General features: G+C 37.1%; 2 protein-coding genes across 9 annotated transcripts in view; both read right to left on the bottom strand.

The window, feature by feature from the left end:
• Positions 1-22,240, bottom strand: part of PPHLN1 (periphilin 1) — a 148,042-nt gene that overhangs the window by 54,628 nt on the left and 71,174 nt on the right. For all 8 annotated transcript variants that reach the window (XM_032877003.1, XM_032877002.1, XM_032877000.1 and 5 more), the window contains one exon: positions 6,808-6,924. In XM_032877003.1, the coding sequence (XP_032732894.1) occupies positions 6,808-6,924 (117 nt within the window). The remainder of the gene's footprint in view (positions 1-6,807; positions 6,925-22,240) is intronic.
• Positions 21,094-21,475, bottom strand: LOC116879066 (cytochrome c oxidase subunit 7A2, mitochondrial-like). Its single transcript, XM_032877008.1, has one exon. It carries the CDS (start codon positions 21,436-21,438, stop codon positions 21,187-21,189), a length of 252 nt encoding a protein of 83 aa, XP_032732899.1. The 5' UTR covers positions 21,439-21,475; the 3' UTR covers positions 21,094-21,186.

Below are 22,240 nucleotides of genomic sequence, written 5' to 3' on the forward strand. Positions count from 1 at the left end.
GAAAAATTGGATATCAACATGCAAAAGAATGAAGCTGGACCCTATCCTAACACCATATATAAAAATTAACTCACAATGGAACAAGGACCCAAATGTAGGACCTAAAATAATAAAACTCTTAGAAGAAAACACAGGGAGGCGCCTGGGTGGCTCAGTGGGTTAAGCCACTGCCTTCGGCTCAGGTCATGATCTCGGGGTCCTGGGATCGAGTCCCGCGTCAGGCTCCCTGCTCGGCAGGGAGCCTGCTTCCCGCCAGCATCTCTCTGCCTGCCTCTCCATCTACTTGTGATCTCTCTCCGTCAAATAAATAAATAAAATCTTTAAGAAAAAAAGAAAAGAAAACACAGGACAAAAGCTTCATGACTTTAGATTGGCCACTGATTTCTTCTTCAAGAGGTAACAAAAAGAAAAAATAGGAAAACTTGACTTAATGATTAAGCTTAATGCTTATCAAATAGCACTATTAACAGAGTAAAAAGGCAGCCCACAGAATGGGAGAAATATTTGCAAATCATATATCTGATAAGGGATTAGATATAGAATATATATAAAACTTCTAAAACTCAACAACAAGGAAACAAAAAAATAACCAATAGACTTAAATACACATTTCTTCGAAGAAGATATATGAATGGCCATTAAGCACAAGAGAAAACATCACTAGTCATTAATGAAATGAAAATCAAAACTATAATAAGATACGACCTCACACCCATCAGGGTGGCTACTAGCCAAAACCCAGAAAACTGTAAGTGATGGTGAGGATGTGGAGCAATTAGAAACTCTTGCATACTGTTGGTGGGAATATAAAATAGTACAGTCATTGTGGAAGACAGTATGGAAGTTCCTTAAAAAATTAAAAATACAATTACCATATGATCCAGGAATTCCACTTCTGAATACATATTCAAAAGAACTGAAAGCAGGGTCTTGAAGATATTTGGATATCCATGTTCAGAGCAGCATTATTCACAACAGCTAAATGTAGAAGCAATCCAAGTATCTACTGACAGATGAATGGATAAGCAAAATGTGGTACATACACACAATGGAATATTACTGAGCTTCAATAAGAAAGGAAATTCTGTGATATGCTACAACATGGATGACCCCTGAGGACATTACACAAACTGAAGGAGCCAATCACAAATGATAAATACTTACAATTCCACTTATATGAGGTACTTAGAGTAGTCACAATCTTAATGTTAGGGAGAGATGGGGTGGCTGGGTAATGGACATTGGGGAGGGTATGTGCTATGGCAAGTGCTGTGAATTGTGTAAGACTGATGATTCACAGAACTGTACCCCTGAAGCAAATAATACATTATGTGTTAATAAAAAAAGATTTTAATGGTAGAAAACATAATGGTGGTTGCCGGGGCTGGGAAGATCAACTGATAAATTGCTTTGGGGAGTTATCATTTAATGGGTACAGTTTCAGTTTTACAAAGTGAAAAGAGTTATGAGGATGAATGGTGGGGAGATGGCTGTACACTAATGCTAATCTATTTAATACCACTAAACTATGCACTTAAAAATGGTTAAGATTGTATACTTTATGTTAAAGGTATTTAAGATAGAAACCCCAGTATCAATATCATGCTTTTAACAGCAGGCAAACAACAATTAGTTTTGAATGATGATGTTAAGGAAGTTGGATTATTTATACTACCAGTTCTGACTAAATCCCAAGATCAAAATCTGTCACTAGATTCCATTTTAACAAGGCTAATGAAAAAAAAAAAAGAACTGTTGAAGTTTAAAGTACACTGAAAATAGGAATTTCAGGTTTCATCGTAATTCCAGGACAACACACAGAAATTTAAAGTGATGAGGACAGAAAGCACATCAGAGCAGACATGTGTTTTTGGAAAATAAACAGCAAGAGGAGAAAAATAACTTGAACTGATACTAAAAGGGTTTATTAACAATTAAATTTAGTTAAACTAATTAGACATATATAATTCAAGGTACTGTAGAGGGAAAACAAGACAAGTGCCTGAGATGCATTCAGTGTATATATAACAAGACAAGTAAAAACAGTATTTTTAATAAGGGCAATAATAAGTTCATCAGTGACAAAGTAGCATAAAACTTTAAACAGGGAAGGAGAAGAAAAGAGAATCAAGAAAGATCTTGGGACGCCTGGGTGGCTAAGTGGGTTAAGCCTCTGCCTTCGGCTCAGGTCATGGTCTCAGGGTTCTGGGATCGAGCCCCATGTCGGGCTCTCTGCTCAGCGGGGAGTCTGCTTCCCCCTCTCTCTCTGCTTGCCTCTCTGCCTGCTTTGATCTCTCTGTTAAATAAAAACTTAAAAAAAAAAAAAGATCTTGAGTCTTATGTCAAACACTACTGATTGCACTGAATGAATATGAATTAGAAAGGCCATGAAGAATGGATATTCTACACTGGAGAAAGAATAAGCAGAGATACTGAAGTAGAAAATGACACTTCATATGTGGAAACCACATAAATCATATATTCACACTTAAGAAAAATGTCAAAATTTTATTCTATAAGAAGAATCAACCTGTTCTACTGGGACAGGTACTGCCTCCAAGTTATCTGCTTTTTATTCTTACAGTCAAAAGTTTGAGGATGGTAAATTATGTCTCTACAAAACTTGACTGCAAGCTCCCAGACAGCTTGGATGGTGTGGCTAATGCACTGTTTGACACAAGTAGATGCAGAATGAGTACTGAGTGAATTTAAGCAAACTAGGAGAAAGGCAGTACGGTACTATCTTCTGAAAATATATAACTTAAAATATTACTCCTAAAATATGCACTGTGAAAAATTTCATAGTCAAGTCTGCTAAATTATGCAAAATTTATTATTTATTTTCCTTCAAAGACCACTGATGAGCATATTAACATACTAAAATCTCTGTCAAGTGCTGCAATATTAAAATAACCTACCTCTTTTAAAGCTAGCATTTCCCAAACATAATGGCTAATAGAATATTCTTTTCCCCCTCAGATCACAAAGACTCCCTAGAATTAGTTTTCTAGCACATACTATTAGAGTCCAAAAGGTAAAAGTACAAAACTGAACTGCAGATTGAATTACAACATTCCTGAATATTTAAGTATATCACTGAATGTATCTTCAATTTCACTGAACTTTCTGTAAACTACATGGTCTCCCAAATGAATTGCTTAAAATTATATTCATGGCAGCAAGAGAAGATAAACTGGAAAAATAAATATTTAATCTCTCTCTAGTCATAAAAATGAACCTACACAATGTTTCTGAAGTACATGGACCATTACTTAAGTAACTCACATAAAGAACTGCATGGCTGGCTCAGTTGGTAGAGCATGTAGCTCTTGATCTCAGTGTTGCTTTGTTCCAGCCCCAGGCTGGTTATAGAGATTCCTTTAAAAAAAATCTTCGGGGCACCTGGGTGGCTAAATTGGTTAAACATCTGCCTTCGACTCAGGTCATGATCCCAAGGTCCTGGTATCGAGTACCACGTTGGGCTCCCAGCTCTTCGGGGAATCTGCTTCTCCCTTTGCCCCTTCCCCCATTCATTCAATCCCTCTCTCCCTCTCAGATAAATAAAATCTTTTAAAAAAAACTTCAAAAAAAACCCCATAAAATAAAAATACTATCACAAGTACATTTAAACACACACACACACACACACACACACACACACACACACACAGTATTACGTCAATCTCTTTCCTAGCCCCAAAGTCCTTTTTTCCTTCCAGCTTATTCTATCAAATCAGATACAAGTTTACAGAATCAAAGTCAAAATTCTATTTCTCAAAAAGCACAGATCACAGAAAAGAGTAACTATGTAAAGACTGACGGAGAACAAAAGTTACTATCTGAGCAAATTGTTAATAAATCACAGGGGGATAAGGTTTTTAAATAAAAGAATATCATAAAAATTTCCCAAATGCTTTATTTCCAGTATAAGAAAGTATCAAACTAACTTGAAAAACATTGTAAATAGTGCTATGAAATTGACGTTGTTGCTCAACATTAATGATGTATACCCAGTAACAAACATATCAAAGAGATCTCAATCCTACCCTCACTTACCTTGCCTTTGGTTCAACAAAACATCATGGCTGACCTATCATCCCACTTACAGATTTTTTACTGTTTTTTACTTATTAATTCAAAATAAAAAATAAGGAGGATAAAAAGAAAGTCTTTCTAGACTCAATGTCACTGACTATTAAGACTCAAGATCCACTCAAGCAATAAGTATTTTTAAAAAATATTTAAAATCTGGGGAAGGTTGATAGTGAGGACTGTTGTTTTCTTTTTTCCCCCCAATTCAGAGGTATAAAAATGATAGGGAAGATGAATATATCTTTTTTAAAATTTTTTATTTTTTTATTAACATATAATGTATTATTAGCCCCAGGGGTATAGGTCTATGAATTGCCAGGTTTACACACTTCACAGCACTCACCATACCTAGCACATACCTTCTTCAGTGTCCATAACCCAACCACCCTCTCCCTATTCCCGTCTCCCACGCGCCCCCCCCCGCAACCCTCAATTTGTTTTGTGAGATTAAGAGTCTCTTATGGGGGCGCCTGGGTGGCTCAGTGGGTTAAAGCCTCTGCCTTTGGCTCAGGTCATGATCTCAGGGTCCTGGGATTGAGCCCCGCATTGGGCTCTCTGCTCAGTGGGGAGCCTGCTTCCTCTTCTCCCTCTACTTGTGATCTCTGTCTGTCAAATAAATAAATAAAATCTTTAAAAAAAAAAAAAGTCTCTTATGGTTTGTCTCTCTCCCAATCCCATCTTATTTCCTTTTTTCCTTCCCTACTCCCCAAACCCGCCACTTTGCCTCTCAACGTCCTCGTATCAGGGAGATCATATGATAATTGTCTTTCTCTGATTGACTTATTTCACTAAGCATAATACCCTCTAGTTCCATCCACGTCGTCACAAATGACAAGATTTCATTTCTTTTGATGGCTGCATAGTATTCCATTGTATATATACCCCACATCTTCTTTATCCATTTATTTGTCCATAGTTTGGCTATTGTGGACATTGCTGCTATAAACATTCGGGTACACGTGCCCTTTCAGATCACTACATTTGCATCTTTAGGTTAAATACCCAGTAGTGCAATTTCTGGGTGGTAGGGTAGCTCTATTTTCAACTTTTTGAGGAACCTCCATCTGTTTTCCAGAGTGGTTGCACCAGCTTGCATCCCCACCAACGGTGTAGGAGGGCTCCCCTTTCTCTGCATCCTCGCCAGAATCTGTGATTTCCTGACTTATGAATTTTAGCCATTCTGGCTGGCGTGAGGTGGTATCTCATTGTGGTTTTGGTTTGTATTTTCCTGATACCAAGTGATGTGGAGCACTTTTTCATGGTCTGTTGGCCATCTGGATGTCTTCTTTGCAGAAATGTCTGTTCATGTCCTCTGCCCATTTCTTGATTGGATTATTTGTTCTGTGGGTGTTGAGGCTGATAAGTTCTTTATAGATTTTGAATACTAGCCCTTTATCTGATATGTCGTTTGCAAATAGAAGATGAATATATCTTAATAAAGCTTGTTAACTGGAGAGTATTAAAGCAAACAAGAAAGTGGTATTTCCGGAAGTTTTTAAGTATTCTGAAAAAAATTATCAGCTCTCCAAAACAGCAATTTTGAAGTATACAGACCTATTATTATTAATATAAAAACCACTATTCTAAGTATTTAGAAAATAAACAAAATGGCCCTATAAATTACTTTATTGTTCATGCTTTTAAATAGTGCTGGAAAGGTGCCAAAAAGGGACAGCTAGATGGTGTTGATACAGTCACTCAAGAATATGTATAAATACCTACCATTACAGGTAGAACAACAAGGAAATCCTGACCTATTTAAGAATAATTGATACCTAAATGACAGATCAGCATTTTAAAAAAGAGAGGCTTTATTTGTGTATGTACTGATAGGGTCTGTAGTGGTTTGTACTTTCTATGGGCCATGTACATTAGTTATTTTGGAAAGGATTTTTGCAGGTACATAAAGATTTATGTAGGTATATACATTTTATATCAAATTCTAATGCTGGATCCATTTTATCAAAGGACCTTCTATAAAAGGTATCTTAAAATGTTTTGAAAAGCCAGAAATCTTCAAATCTACATAATCTATCATGGTATAGAGATTTTTATATTCTCTACCCATTATACTAAAATAATCCCTTTAGCAACATGCTAATGAAACATCTATATTTCCCTGTGAGAGATGTGCTAGGTTATATAGAAAAGTCTGAGTTCATTTTCAAATGCTTTAATGCAAAAATTCATAAACAGTATTCTATGGACCCAAAATGCTCTCATCTTTTGGTACTCAAGACTCATCAAAGATCACCATTAACTCAAACAATGTGTCATTTCATTTCTTGGGATATTTATGAGATAATTTGCATAGAATATAAAATGTGATATAAATATAGCCCAAGATCAAACATCTAAATAGATTTTTATTCTGAATTCACTGGTTTATGACCAGTGGCTTAGCATGATTTCTAGAGATACTTTTAACAGCAAAGCCCATAAAAGAAGGATAAATAATGCATTTTCCTCATATTCCCTATTTATTCTATTCTATCAGTTCTAAACTACTGGAGAAATTCAGGTATAGTTCAATTACTGAACTCAGAATCATTCATATTCATATTATTACTCTGTGTGGCAAATGTTTATAATCCATGAAGCTATTTTCTCCATGTTTATTTTAAAGTACTGGAACAAATCAAATATTTCCCACCCATAATTAAAAACCCAGACAAAATTCTTCATGTGAAACATCAAGGGGAAATTATGGCTTACCTCATACTCAATTTCAGGTAAGTTACTCTCATCTGCTTTCTCTAGCTTCTCAGCAGCCCACTTGCTTGCAGCCTCAGCAAGTTCCTTTTCAGTTAGCCTACTGGGTTTGTCTAACACCTAATAAAAACAAAAGAACAGTTCTATTACAATTCTCAAAAGCATTTAAACTTCCAATACATAAAGAAGTATATCCCAGGAGCACTTGGGTGGCTCAGTCGATTAAGCATCTGACTTTGCTCAGGTCATGATCCCAGGGTCCTGGAGTCAAGCCCTACATAGGGCTTCCGGATCTGTAGGGAGCCTGCTTTTCCCTCTCCCTCCACTTGCCACTCCCCCTGCTTGTGCTCACCATCAAATAAATAAAATCTTTAATAATAAAAAGAAGTATATCTCACTTACCTTAAAATCATGTAAGCCTCCAAATTTATATAGATAACAAGTACATTCTTTATTTGCTTTTTTAAAAATATTCAATACAGAATTTCTTTAAGTAGCAATAATTCTTTTTGGCCATACAGATTAGCTCTGACTCCTAATTTCATTTATATAGAACTGCAAAAATTCATCTTAAGGAACAAAGACACTGACAGTTAACTAATATATTAACAGTATTTAATATAGGACATCATACTGATTTCAATGTTGTATCTTGAATTATATTCAATAAAATAAATAATGCCAAAATATCAAGGTAAATTTATAACTAATGCAATAGAAAAGTCAGATATGCCATTTTTATAATTTATAATAATTTATATAAATCCTACTTTTTACACAATATTTATACACTTAAATTTCATTTTTTTGATACTTCTGCTGGTTCCCTTCTTCAACCATACCCAATATTAAACAATGTATGGAATTTCAAGTTACAGACAGACCTGGGTTTGAATGCCAGGTTCATCACTTGCTAGGTAGATGGTATTATATGCACAATTTATGACACTGTGAAGACTTCGTTTCCTCATTTACAGAACAGATGTTAATAATATTCACTGTTTTATAAAGTAGTTGTGAGAATCAAGAGAAGTAATAGACCTGAAAGTACCTAACACAGTGTTTGGTACTTCAGTTTTTCTTTCTTTTCCATATTAACTGATATAAATCAGTTATAGTAAAACATTTGAAGATCAATCAGTTCATGAGGTCAACATAAAAATGAAGAAAATAAAATATTTTTTCTGGATCACATGATTCCCATAATACTGTTTACAGACCTACATAACAAAATAAGATGTAAAAGTTCTAAGCCAAGGGACATCTGGGTGTCTCAAAGTGTCTGACTCTTGAGTTCATGACCCTTATGCTCATGATCTCAGGGTCAGGATATCGAGTCCCCATGGAGCATGGACATGGAGCTGCTTAAGATTCTGTCTCCCTTTCCTTCTGTCCCTCCCCCTCTCTTTAAAAAGGGAAAAAAACAACAACAAAAACAAAACAAAAAAAAACAACCTAAGCCAAATTAGAAAAATTTGTTCCTTGGGCCCATATAGTAGCTCTGATTACATTCTATTTTACGAGCAGACATTTTCATCAACTGTGTCTTTCACCTCTAATTTTGTCTCCACATCTTCTCTAAGGTCACATCATTAATTCCAAACATACCTCCTCTGGATGACAGTGGCATTAAAAATCTTCACATTAGGGGCACCTGGGTGGCACAGCTGGTTGAACATCTGACTCTTGGTTTCAGCTGGGGTTGTGATCTAGGGTCATGACATCAAGCCCCCTATCCGGCTCTGTACTCAACACAGTCTGCCTGGGATTCTCTCTTCCTCTCCCTCTGCCTCCCGCTCATTCTTGCTCTCTTTCTCAAATAAAAATAAGTAAATCTTTAAAAGTCTCCACATTAGAGTATACTACCATTTATAAAGTGCTTTTATATGCACACCTAAAAAAGTATTTTAATTAAATGGAATTCCATGAAGGTAGTTAAGGCAGACTTTATCACCCTAACTTATAAACCAAGAAAAGTGAATGTCTAAAAGCTAGTGATTTGCCCAGTCACTAGTAAATGTTAAGCTGGAACTCATGACAAAGGCCCCTGACCTCCTTCCACAGCTTATTCAATTCACCAAACTACCAGCTGGACATCCATAATATTTACTGAAAGACAGTAACAGTGTCTGTACGTAGAGTGTTTCCACAGCTCCTGAAGAAGCCTAAATATGTCACTCTAAAGCCCTATCCACACATAATGTTAAAAAGGTAGAATACCTCATTATTACCTAATAATAGATTAAAAAGTAAAACAAACAAACAAACAAAAAAAACAAGGGCACCTGGGTGGCTCAGTGGGTTAAGCCTCTGCCTTCAGCTCAGGTCATGATCTCAGGGTCCGGGGATCGAGCCCCACATCGGGCTCTCTGCTCAGCAAGGAGCCTGTTTCCCCCTCTCTCCCTACTTATGATCTGTCAAATAACTAATAAAATCTTTTTTTTTAAGTTAATAACAAAACAAAACAAAACAAAACAAAAACAGGAGTGCCTAGATGGCCCAGTCCCTTTAGCATATGCCTTCAGCTCAAGTCATGATTACTGGGTCCTAGGATCAAGCCTCACACTGGGTTCCCCACTCAGCTGGGAGCTGCTTTTTCCCTCTCTCCCTGGCCCTCCTCCCTGCTCACACTCTCTCTTTCAAATAAAATAAAATAAAATAAAATAAATCTTTTTAAAAAAGTTAAAAAGACAAAGTTTTTCGAATAACAATGTATGTATGAATATATCAAAGAAAAAAACGTATGCCCCATTTTTTTGCTATATGTTTTGAAGTACACTAACATGTACCACAAAGTTAGAGTAAAAATAAAACATTGTTAAGTTCTCTCCAGTAAAGATGGAATAAAATCTTCTATAGCTGAAATCTTCCATCCATCTTTCATTAAATCCATACAGCTGAAAAACTCATTTGAAATTAACTTCTAACAGTAAGAAACAAATTCTGAAAAATTATTCCTACATGAGGGCAGCCAGAATGTCTTAAAAGAAAAAGCCCTCCACCAAATCAGCAAATCTAGATAAAAGTGTCCCATGGCTGCCATGTAACCCTGGGCAAGGAACACAGCAGGCTGTACTTTCCCAATACTTAAAACGATCATAGATCTAAAACTCTGAAAGTCTGATTCCATTTTAAGACAAAAATGAAAATATCTACTTTTACTGTCAAAAACAGCTAAAATTTTAGAAAGAGGAACCTCTCACACTGTTGGTGGGAATGCAAGCTGGTGCAGTCACTCTGGAAAACAGTATGAGGTTGCTCAAAAAGTTGAAAATAGAGCTACCCTACAACCCAGCAATTGTACTACTGAGTATTTACCCTAAAGATACAAAAGTAGTGATCCGAAGGGGCACGTGCACCCTAATATTTATAGCAGCAATATCCACAACAGCCAAACTATGGAAAGAGCCTAGATGTCCTTCAAAAGATGAATGAATAAAGAAGATGTGATACACACACGCATGCGCATGCATAATGGAATATTATGCAGCCATCAAAAAACCAAAATCTTGCCATTTGCAACATGGATGGAACTACAGGCTACTATGCTAAGCAAAATAAGTCAATCAGAGAAAGACAATTATCATATAATCTCACTGATACGAGGAATTTGAGAAACAAGACAGAGGACCATAGGGGAAGAGAGAAAAATGAAATAAGACGAAACCAGAGAGGGAGACAAACCATAAGATACTCTTAATCTCAGGAAATAAACTGAGGGTTGCTGGAGGGGAGGGGAGCGGGAGGGATGAGGTGGTTGGTTAATGGACATTGGGGTGGGTATGTGCTACGGTGAGTGCTGTGAATTGTGTAAGACTGATGAACCACAGACTTGCACCCCTGAAAGAAGTAACACATTATACCTTAATTTAATTAAAAGAAAAAACAAACACAGGGCTGATAGGGTTATTAAGGGGATTAAATGAGTCATTATCTGTAACGGTCTTAGAAGAGGGTCTGGAGATTAAGCATCTGCCTTTGACTCAGGCCATGATCTCAGGGTGTTGAGATAGAGTCCAGCGTGGGGCTCTCTGCTCAGCAGGGAGTCTGTTTCTTCCTCTGCCCCTCCCCTCTGCTTGTGCACATTCTCTCTCTCTCAAATAAATAAAATCCTAAAAAACAGAAATTGCTAAAATTCACTATGGTTGCTTCCCACTAACATGTACCACAAAGTTCTAATGTTGTAACTTATATTTACACTATACTTCAGAAGAAATGAGTATTTCAAATATCCTAATTTAAACATTCATAGTGAGTTGGATGGGCAACTGTTATGTCTTTTCTTTCATTTCTACCTGACAATAAAAACAAGCTAGTCTCTGAGGGGATAAAGCACCCCTGACATGGTAAGGCAGAACCAAAGTTTTAATCAAGCTTTCCTATTCAAAACCAGCATTCTAGAACCCTCAGACTCCTGCGAAAGCTCTAAAGACAAAGGATGTCACAAAGACATCTTTTTTTCTTTTTTGCTTTGAGGCAGTGAAGCAGCTACTCCCTGAATACAGCACAGACTGCCAGGTGACCTCCGTCTCCTCTTGCTGAAAAGCCAAATATACCAAAGACAGAAAAACAGAAAAGTGAAGAAGGAAGAGAATACAAGTAACATTTATGGAAAGTCAACCTGAGGTTGGGGAAGAGAACCTCTAACTGCTAAGAGCAGATGGAAAGAGCAAATTAAGGATTAGAATCATGGATCACCTGTTCAACATGTTTTGGGACACTGGAAGGTAGGAATAAGAATGAAATAGTGAGGAGTAGGTATGATCTTCAGAAAATTATTTAAGTTCTGAGACTTTTCTATAAAATGGAGATACAGATCTACTTTTTAAAATTATAAAATAATTACAACCATGGCATATGATAACACCTGCATCACATCACATAATTACCATTTCTTCTTTGTGGTAAGAACATTTATGATCTCTTAGCAAATTTTAAGTATACAGTATTATTAACTATAATCACTATGCTGTACATTAGATCTCTAGAACTTACCATCATATAGATAGAAATTTATACTCTCTGACCAACATCTCCCCTTTTCCCTCAACTCCTAGCCCCTACTGATCCTTATCTGTTCCTATGAATTCAGCTTTTTTTAGATTCCACATTTTTTTTAAAGATTTTATTTATTTACTTGAGAATGAGAGAAAGCAAGAGTGGGGGGAAGAAGGAGAGGGAGAGGCAGGCTCCCTGCTGAGCAAGGAGCCTGACACTGGACTCCAAGATCATGACCTGAGCCAGAGGCAGATGCTTAACTAAATGAGTCACCCAGGTGCCACTTTAGATTCCACATCTAAGTGAAATCATACAGTACTTAGTCTTTCTCTAACTGGCTTACTAGAGTAATAAGGTCCATCCATTTTATCACAAATGCTAGGATGTCCTTTCTCAGAGTTCAATATATTCCACTGTGTATATATACCACATCTTCTGTATTCATTAATCTGTAGAAGGACACAGGTTGTTTTCAGTCTTGGTTACTATGAATAATGCTGCAATGAACAGCATTTGAGATCCTCTTTTCATTACCTTTGGATATATACCCAGATATGGGATTTCTGGGTCATATGACAGTCCTATTTTTACTTTTTTGAGGAATCCCCATGCTGTTTTCCATAGTGGCTACACGAATTTACATTCCTACCAACAGTGCACAAGGGTTCCCTTTCCTCCACACCCTCACTAACATTTGTTACCTCATCTTTTTGACGACAGTCATTCTAACAGCCGTTGAGATGCTATCTCACTATAGTTTTGATTTCTATTTCCCAGATAATTAGTAATGTTGAGTACCTTTTTGTATACCTCTTGGACATTTGTATGTCTTCCTTGAAAAAAATGTCTCTTTAGTTCCATTGCTCAATTTTTAATTGGCTGCTTGATTTTTTTGCTATTGAGTTAAGTTCTTCATATACTTTAGATAATAACCCCTTATCAGATTCATGATTTGTAAATATTTTCTACCATTCCTTAGGTTGCTTTTTTCATTTTGTTGTTTCTTTTCCTTTCCTGTGCAGAAGCTTTTTACTTTAAAGTGATCCCACTTGTTTATTTTTGCTTTTGCTGCCTCCACTTTTGGTGTTGAATCTAAAAAACTCATGCCAAGACTGATGCCAGAGAACTGACCACCTATGTTTTCTTCTAGGTCTTCTAATGTTTTAGGTCTCACTTTCAAGTCTTTAATCCATTTGGGAGTTGATTTCATATATGGTGTAAACTAGGGGTCCGGTTTCATTATGTTGTATGTTGCTCAGTTTTCCCAACACTATTTATTGAAAAGACTGCCCTTTTTCCTATTATATACTCTTGGCTCCTGCTCTGTAAATTCATTGACCATATATGCATGGGTTTACTTCTGAAGTCTCTATTCTTTTCCACTGATTGATATGTCTGTTTTTATGCCAATACCATACTGTTGGGATAACTACAGCTTTGTAATATAGTTTGAAATCAAGAAGCATGATGCCTCCATCTTTGCTCTTATTAAAACTGCTTTGGTCATTTGGGGTCTTCTGTAGTTCCATACAAATTTTAGGACGATTTGTTCTAGTTCTGTGAAAAATACCATTGGTTTTTTTATAAGAATTGCACAGAATCTATAGATTGCTTTGAGTAGTGTGGACATTTTAAGAATATTAATCATTTCAATCCCTGAACATGGATTATCTTTCCATTCATTTGTGTCTTCTTCAACTTCTTTCATCAATGTTTTAAAATTTTCAGCATAAAGGTGTTTCGCCTCTGTGGTTAAATTTACTCCTAAATATTTTCTTTTTCATGCTATTGTAAATGGAAATGTTTTCTTAACTTCACTTTTTGATAGTTTATAATTGCTGTATAGAAACACAACTAACGTTTGCATATTGATTTTGAATCCCACAACTTTACTGAACTTATATATTAATTCTAATAGCTGTTTAGTTGATACTTTATGGTTTTCAATTTTTAAAAATGTCACACACACACAAAAAAAAGACAGACTTACTTCTCCCTTCCCAATTTGGATGCTTTTTATTTCTTTTCCTTGCCTAATTATTCTGGCCAGGACTTCTGGTTCTATGATGGTTAGAAGTGACAAGAGTAGACCAGCTGTTTTGTTCCTGATCTTTGAGGTAAAGCGTTCAGCTTTTTACCACTAAGTATAATGTTAGCTCTTGGCTTGTCATATCAGACCTTTATTTTGTTGAGGTATATAGTCTGTTCAGAGTTTTTAGCATGAATGGATGTGGAATTATGTCAAATGGGGTTTTCTTGCATCTACTGAGATGATCATACATTTTTAACCTTCATTTTGTTAATGCAATATATCACACTGATTGATTTGTGGATACCAAACCATCCTTGCATCACTGGAATAAATCCTATGTGATCATGGTGTATGATGCTTTTCATGTGCTATGCAATTTCATTTAGTAATATTTTATTGCCTATTACCACATCTGTATTCATCAGAGATACTGGCCTATAATATTCTTTCCCTTGTATCAAGGTAATGCTGAGCTCAAAATGAGCCTGGAAGTACTTCTGCCTCTTCTGTTGTGGTTTTGTTTGTTTGTTTGTGTGTTTGTTTTTGGAAGAGTTTCAGAAGAATTAGTACTCCTGAAATATTGGTAGGAATTTACCAGTGAAATAATTTGAGAAAATTATTTAACTTCTGAACATTTTTTTTTTTAAGATTTTATTTATTTATTTGACAGAGAAAGAGATCACAAGTAGGCAGAGAGGCAGGCAGAGAGAGAGGGGAAAGCAGGCTCCCTGCCAAGCAGAGAGCCTGATGTGGGGCTCAATCCCCAGATTCTCAACAAGATCCTAGCTAATACGATCCAACAGTAAATTAAAAAGATTATACACCATGACCAGGTGGGATTTATCCATGGGATGTAAGGGTCGTTCAACATTTGCAAATCAATGTGATAGAACAAATCAATAAGAGAAGAGAGAAGAACCGCATGGTCTTCTCAATTGACACAGAAAAAGCATTTGACAAATATAGCGTCTGTTCCTGATTAAACCAATTCAAAGTATAAGGATAGAGGAAACATTCCTCAACTTCATAAAATCTATCTATGGAAAATCCACAGTGAATATCATCCTTAATGGGGAGAAGCTGACAGCCTTCCCTTTGAGATCAGGAACATGACAAGGATGTTCACTCTCACCACTGTTGTTCAACACAGAGCTAGAAGTCCTAGCAACAGCAACCAGAGAACAAAAAGAAATAAAAGGTATTCAAATTAGCAAAGAAGAAGTCAAACTCTCTCTCTTCGCAGATGATATGATACTTTATATGGAAAACCCAAAAGATTCCACCCCCAAACTACTGGAACTTATACAGCAATTCAGTAATGTGGCAGGATACAAAAATCAATGTACATGAATCAGTTGCTTTCTTATACACCAACAATGAAAATATAGAAAGGGAAATTAGAGAATTGATTCCATTTACTATAGTACCAAGAACCGTAAGATACCTGGGAATAAACCTAACTGAAGAGGTAAAGGATCTGTACTTGAGGAACTACGGAACACTCATGAAAGAAATTGAAGAAGACACAAAAAGATGGAAGACCATTCCATGCTCATGGATCAGAAGACTAAACACTGTTAAAATGTCTATTCTGCCCAGAGCAATCTACACTTTCAATGCCATCCTGATCAAAATTCCACCGGCATTTTCCAAAGAGCTGGAACAAACAAACATAAAATTTGTATGGAACCAGAAGAGACCCCGAATTGCTAAGCAAATGTTGAAAAAGGAAAAAAAAAAACCAACTGGGGGCATCACGTTGCCTGATTTCAAGCTTTACTACAAAGCTGGTGATCACCAAGAGAGCATGGTACTGGCACAAAAACAGGCACATAGACCAGTGGAACAGAGTAGAAAGCCCCGATACAGACCCTCAACTCTATGGTCAAATAATCTTCAACAAAGCAGGAAAAAATATACAGTGGAAAAAAGACAGTCTCTTCAATAAATGGTGCTGGGAAAACTGTGGACAGCTATGTGTAGAAGAATGAAACTCGACAATTCTCTTATACCATACTCAAATATAAACTCGAAATGGATAAAAGACCTCAACATAAGGCAGGAATCTATCAAAATCTTATAGGAGAACATAGGCAGTAACCTCTTCGACATCAGCCACAGCAACTTCTTTCAAGGTATGTCTCCAAAGATAAAGGAAACAAAAGCGAAAATGAACTTTTGGGACTTCATCAAGATCAAAAGCTTCTGCACAGCAAAAGAAACAGTCAACAAAACAAAGAGGCAACCCACAGAATGGGAGAAGATATTCGCAAATCACGCTACAGACAAAGGGCTGATATCCAAGATCTATAAAGAACTACTCAAACTCAACACACACAAAAACAGATAATCACGTTCAAAAAATGGGCAGAAGACATGAATAGACACTTCTGCAAAGAAGACATACAAATGGGTAACAGACACATGAAAAAATGTTCATCATCATTAGCTATCAGGGAGATTCAAATCAAAACCACACTGAGATACCACCTTACACCAGTTAGAATGGCCAAAATTGATAAGATAGTAAACAACGAGTGTTAGAGAGGATGTGGAGAAAGGGGAACCTTCTTACACTGTTGGTGGGAATGCAAGTTGGTGCAGCCACCTTGGAAAACAGTGTGGAGATTCCTCAAAAAATTAAAAATAGAGCTACCCTATGACCCTGCAATTCCAATACTGGGTATTTACCCCAAAGATACAGATGTAGTGAAAAGAAGGGCCACCTGTACCCCAATGTTCATAGCAGCAATGGCCACAGTCGCCAAACTGGAAAGAACCAAGATGCCCTTCGATGGATGAATAGATAAAGAAGATATGGTCCATTATACAATAGAGTATTATGCCTCCATCATAAAGGATGAATACCCAACTTATGTATCAACATAAACGGGACTAGAAGAGATTATGGTGAGTGAAATAAGTCAAATAGAGAGAGTCAATTATCATATGGTCGCACTTAGTTGTGGCACATAAGGAATAACTCGGAGGACACTGGGAGATGGAGAGGAGAAGTGAGTTGGAGGAAATCGGAGGGGAAGACAAACCATGAGAGACTGTGAACTTTGAGAAACCAACAGGGTTTTGGAGGGGAGAGGGTGGGAGGTTGGGTGGAGCTGCTGGTGGGTATTATGGAGGGCACGTATTGCATGCAACACTGGGTATGGTGCATAAACAATGAATTCTGGAACACTGAAAAAAAAATTAAATTTAAAAAATTTATTATTTATTTATTTGGCAAAGAGAGAGGTCACAAGTAGGCAGAGAGGCAGGCAGAGAGAGAGCGGAAGTAGGCTCCCTGCTGAGCAGAGAGCCTGATGCGGGGCTCGATCCTAGGACCCAGAGATCATGACCTGAGCCGAAGGCAGAGGCCTAACCCACTGAGCCACCCAGGCACCCTTGAACATTTTCTATAAAATGAAGATATATATACCTAATTATACTAGAGGATTTCTGTATGAATAAGAGAAAAAAATATTTAATATAGTAACTAGAATCAGGTAGTTATACAATAAATATTAGGTCTCTGACTATACACACCCCTCCCAAAATAAAAGCACAGTCTATCAAATATGCCCCATGTGAATATTCATTCCCACCTTGTTATGGTCAAAATGAGCAATGACTGAAGTTAAATATTAATTTTAGCATACCGTGTGGAGAAAATAATATGAGAAAACTGTTCATTTTTCTGGTAGCTACTTTCAAGTTATGGTTACTTAAGATTCAAGTTTTGGGTTTTTTTAATTATTTTGTTTTATTTTCCTGTATCTCTACAGTGGACCCATGAACAACACAGGTTTGAACTCTGTAGGTCCACTTATATGTGGATTTTTTACTGTTCATTACTATAAATGCATTTCTCTTATGACTTTTAAGATTTTATTTATTTATTTGAGAGAGAGAGGGAAAAGGGAGAGCACAAGCAGGGAAAGCAGCAAAGGGAGAGGGAGCAGGCTCCCCACTGAGCAGGGAGCTGGATGTGGGCCTCAATCCCAGAACCCTGGGAACATGACCTGAGCTGAAGGCACATGCTTAACCTACTTAACTACCCAGGTGCCCCTCTCTTATGATTTTTGTAACATTTTCTTTTTCCTAGCTAACTTTACTGCAAGAATATAGTGTATAATATATATAGCATACAAAATACGTTACTTGATATAATCAGTCAGGATTCCAGTTGACAGCAGGCTATAAGTAGTTAAGGGGAACCAAAATTTATGTATGAATTTTTGACTGCATGGGAGGTCAGTACTCCCAACCCCTATGTTGTTCAAGGGTCAACAGTACTTTTTTCTTTTTATTACTATTTTATTTTTTTGGTCATTTTTGTACTTTAAGTTCAATTAACATATAATGTACTATTAGTTTCTGATGTAGAGGTCAGTGATTCAACAGTCTTATATAATACCCAGTGCTCATTACATCACAAGGCCTCCTTAATGTCCAGCAACTGGTTATCCCATCCCCCTACCTTCCTTCCCTCCAGAAACCCTCAGTTTACGTCCTATGATTAAGAGTTTGTTTTTTCCCCTCTCTGATTTCATATTATTTTTTCCTCTCTTCCCCTATGATCCTCTGCCTTGTTTATTAAATTCCACATATCAGTGAGATTATATAATTGTCTTTCTCTGATTGACTTATTTCACTTATCATAATACCTTCTAGTTCCATCCAAGACATTGCAAATGGCAAGATTTCAATTTTTTTATTTCTGAGTAGTATTTCATTTTATATACACACATACACACACATACCACATATTCTTTATCCATTTAACCTGTAGATGGACATCAGGGCTCTTTCCATAGTTTGGCTATTGTGGAAATGGCTGCTATAAACATTGGGGTGCATGTGCCCCTTTGGAGTGATACATTTGTATCATTGGGTTACATACCTAGTAATATGACTGCTGCATCATAGGGTAGCTTTATTTTCAACTTTTTGAGGAACCTCCATACTGTTTTCCAAGAGGGCTGGCTCCCCTTTCTCCATATCCTCACCAACACCTGTAGTATCCTAACTTGTTAATTTTAGCCATCCTGGGGTTTCTGGGTGGCTCAGGGGGTTAAGCCTCTGCCTTCAGCTCAGGTCATGATCTCAGGGTCCTGGGATCGAGCCCCACATCAGGCTCTCTGCTCGGCGGGGAGCCTGCTTCTCCCTCCCTTTCTGCCTGCCTCTCTGCCTACTTGTGATCTGTCAAATAAATAAAATATTTTTTAAAAAAATTTTAGCCATCCTTACTGGTGTGCTGTGAGATTCTTAGGTATCTTAAGCATCTTACTCATTGTGGTTTTGATTTGCATTTCCCTGATGATGAGTGATGTTGAACAGTTTTTCATGTGACTGTTGGCCGTTTGTATGTCTTCTTTGGAGAAATGTCTGTTTGTGTTTTCTGCCGATCTGATTGAATTATTTGTTCTTTGGGTGTTGAGTTTGAGAAGCTCTTTATAGATTTTGGATACCAGCCCATTAACTGATAAGACATTGGCAAAGATTGTTCTGCATTCTGTCGGCTGTCTTTTGGTTTTGTCAACTGTTTCCTTTGCTATACAAAGGAAATGATGAAGTCACAATAGTTCATTTTTGCCTTTCTTTCCCTTGCCTTTGGAAACAAATCTAGCAAGAAGTTGTCGCAGCTGAGGTCACAGAGAGTGCTGCCTGTGTTCTCCTCTAGGATTTGGATGGATTCTTGTATCACATTTAGGTCTTTCGTCCATTTTGAGTCTATTTTGTGTATGGTATAAGAAAATGGTCCAGTTTCATTTTTCATGCATGTGGCTGTCCAATTTTCCCAACACCATTTGTTGAAGAGACTATGTTTTTTCCATTGGATATTCTGTCCTGCTTTGTCGAAGATTAGTTAACCATAGAATTGAAGGTCCACTTCTGGGTTATTTTGTTCCATCGATCTATGTGTCTGTTTTTATGCCAGTACCATACTGTCTTGATGATTACGGCTGTGTAATACAGCTTGACGTCTTGAATTGTGATGCCACCAGCTTTGGTTTTCTTTTTCAATATTCTTTGGCTAATCGGGGTCATTTCTGGTTCCATACAAATTTTAGGATTATTTGTTCCAGTTCTGTGAAAAAAGCTGATGGTATTTTGATAGGGATTGTATTGCATGTATAAGTTGCTCTACATAGCAAAAACATTTTAAAAGTATTTGTTCTTCTAATCCATAAGCATGGAAGGTTTTTCCATTTCTTTGTGTCTTCCTCAATTTCTTTGATGAGTATTCCATTAATTTTCTGAGTACAGATCCTTTGCCTCTGTGGTTACGTTTATTCTTAAGTACCTTACAGTTTTTGGTACAATTGTAAGTGGGATTGACTCCTTAATTTCTCTTTCTTCTGTCTCATTGTTAGTGTATAGAAATGCAACTGATTTCTTTGCTTTGATTTTATAGCTTGCCACTTTGCTGAATTCCTAAATGAGTTCTAGCAATTTTTTGGTGGAGTCTTTTGGGTTTTCCATATATAGTATCAAGTCATCTGCAAAGAGTGGGAGTTTGACTTCTTCTATACTGATTCGGATGTCTTTTATTTCTGTTTGTGTCTGATTGCTGAGGTTACGACTTCTAGTACTATGCTGAGCAGCAGTGTTAATAGTGGACATCCCTGCCATGTTTCTGACCTTAGGGAAAAAGCTCTCAGTTTTTCCCCATTGAGAATGATACTCACTGTGGGCTTTTCGTATATGGCTTTCATGATATTGAGTTACATATCCCTATATAACTATATAACTATAACTATATATATATATATATATACACACATATCCCTACCTTGTGAAGAGTTTTAATCAAGAAAGCCACCAAGCCTGGGTGGCTCAGTGGGTTAAGCCACTGCCTTCGGCTCAGGTCATGATCTCGCGGTCCTGGGATCGACCGCATTGGATTCTCTGCTCAGTGGGGAGCCTGCTTCCCTCTTTCTCTCACTCTGCCTGCCTCTCTGCCTACTTGTGATCTCTACCTGTCAAATAAAAAAATAAATAAAATCTTTAAAAAAAAAAAAAAGAAGGAAGCTGTACTTTGTCAAATGCTTTTTCTGCATATACTGAAACGATCATATGGTTCTTGTCCTTTCTTTTATTTATGCAGTGTATCACACTGATTGATATGCGGATGTTGAACCACCCTTGTAGCCGAAGGGGCGGGGGGGTGGGGAACACGTGGTGTAGTGAATAATCCTTTTTTTTTTTTCTTCATGGTTAAGACTGCTTTATTGGTAACAGTTAATATAAGTCAATAAATATTGATCCCCAAATAACTCATTTATTTACAGTTACTGGTCCATAGAGAGCTGAACGAAACTGACCCAACTGCCTGCTGAGATGATAAACTGAAGTCAATCCTGCTTCTTGGGAAATGAAGCCATAGCTAGCTGATATATGGCATATGCTGTTCCACCAACTGTAAGCATCATAGTAGCTCTATACAGGAGGGAATCAGCTACTCCACCCTTTAGATGCACTGGAATTCCATTATCCTCCTGAAACAGCTTTTGTTTCTCTGGAACTTTATTTTCAAACTGCCTACGAGAAGCAGTACTTACGGTCCTCTGGGCAATCTGAGGAAGAGCCAGCAGATTCTGCAGCATCTTGGCTCAGTTAATACCCACCAACCATGACAACCGACCACCAAGAACGAAACTCCCCACACTGGAACCGGAACTCGTGAATAATCCTTTTAATATACTGCTGGATCCTACTGGCTAGTGTCTTTGTGAGAACTTTTACATCCATGCTCATCAGGGATATTGATCTGTAATTCTTTTGGGTGGGGTCTTGGTCTGGTTTTGGGACCAAGGTAATGCTGGCCCGCCTCATGGAAGGAGTGTGAAAGTTTGCCTTCCATGTCTATTTTTTGAAATTGCTTCAGAAGAATAGGTATTAATTCTTTTTTAAATGATTGGTAGAATTCTCCTGGGAAGCCATCTGGCCCTGCACTCTTGTTTGTTGGGAGATTTCTGTTTACTGACTCAATTTCCTTACTGGTTATGGGTCTCTTCAGGTTTTGTCTTCTATTTCTTTCTGTTTCTGTTTTGATGGTTTATATATCTCCAAGAATGCACCCATTTCTTCCAGACTGCCTAATTTGCTGATATAAACTTGCTCATAATATGCTCTTAAAACAGCATTTCCTTGGTGTCGCTTGCGATCTCTCCTCCTTTATTTGGGTCCTTTCTCTTTCCTTTTTTATATGGTTGGCCAGGGGTTTATCAATCTTATCAATTCTTTCAAAGAACCAGCTCCTAGTTTCATTGATCTGTTCTACTATTGTTTTTGTTTCTATTTCATTGATTTCTGCTCTGAAGTTTACTATTTCTCTTCTCTTGCTGGGTTTAGGCTTTATTTGCTGTTCTTTCTCCAGTTCAAGAGTAAGGTTAGGTTGTATATTTG

This window comes from Lontra canadensis, unplaced genomic scaffold (assembly GCF_010015895.1).
Source record: "Lontra canadensis isolate GAN:19392208 unplaced genomic scaffold, GSC_riverotter_1.0 scaffold59, whole genome shotgun sequence".
Taxonomy (NCBI): Eukaryota; Metazoa; Chordata; class Mammalia; order Carnivora; family Mustelidae; genus Lontra; species Lontra canadensis.

Bases quoted from the DNA above. Each gene is read 5' to 3' on its own strand.
- LOC116879066 (XM_032877008.1), bottom strand. From the start codon at position 21,438: ATGCTGCAGAATCTGCTGGCTCTTCCTCAGATTGCCCAGAGGACCGTA.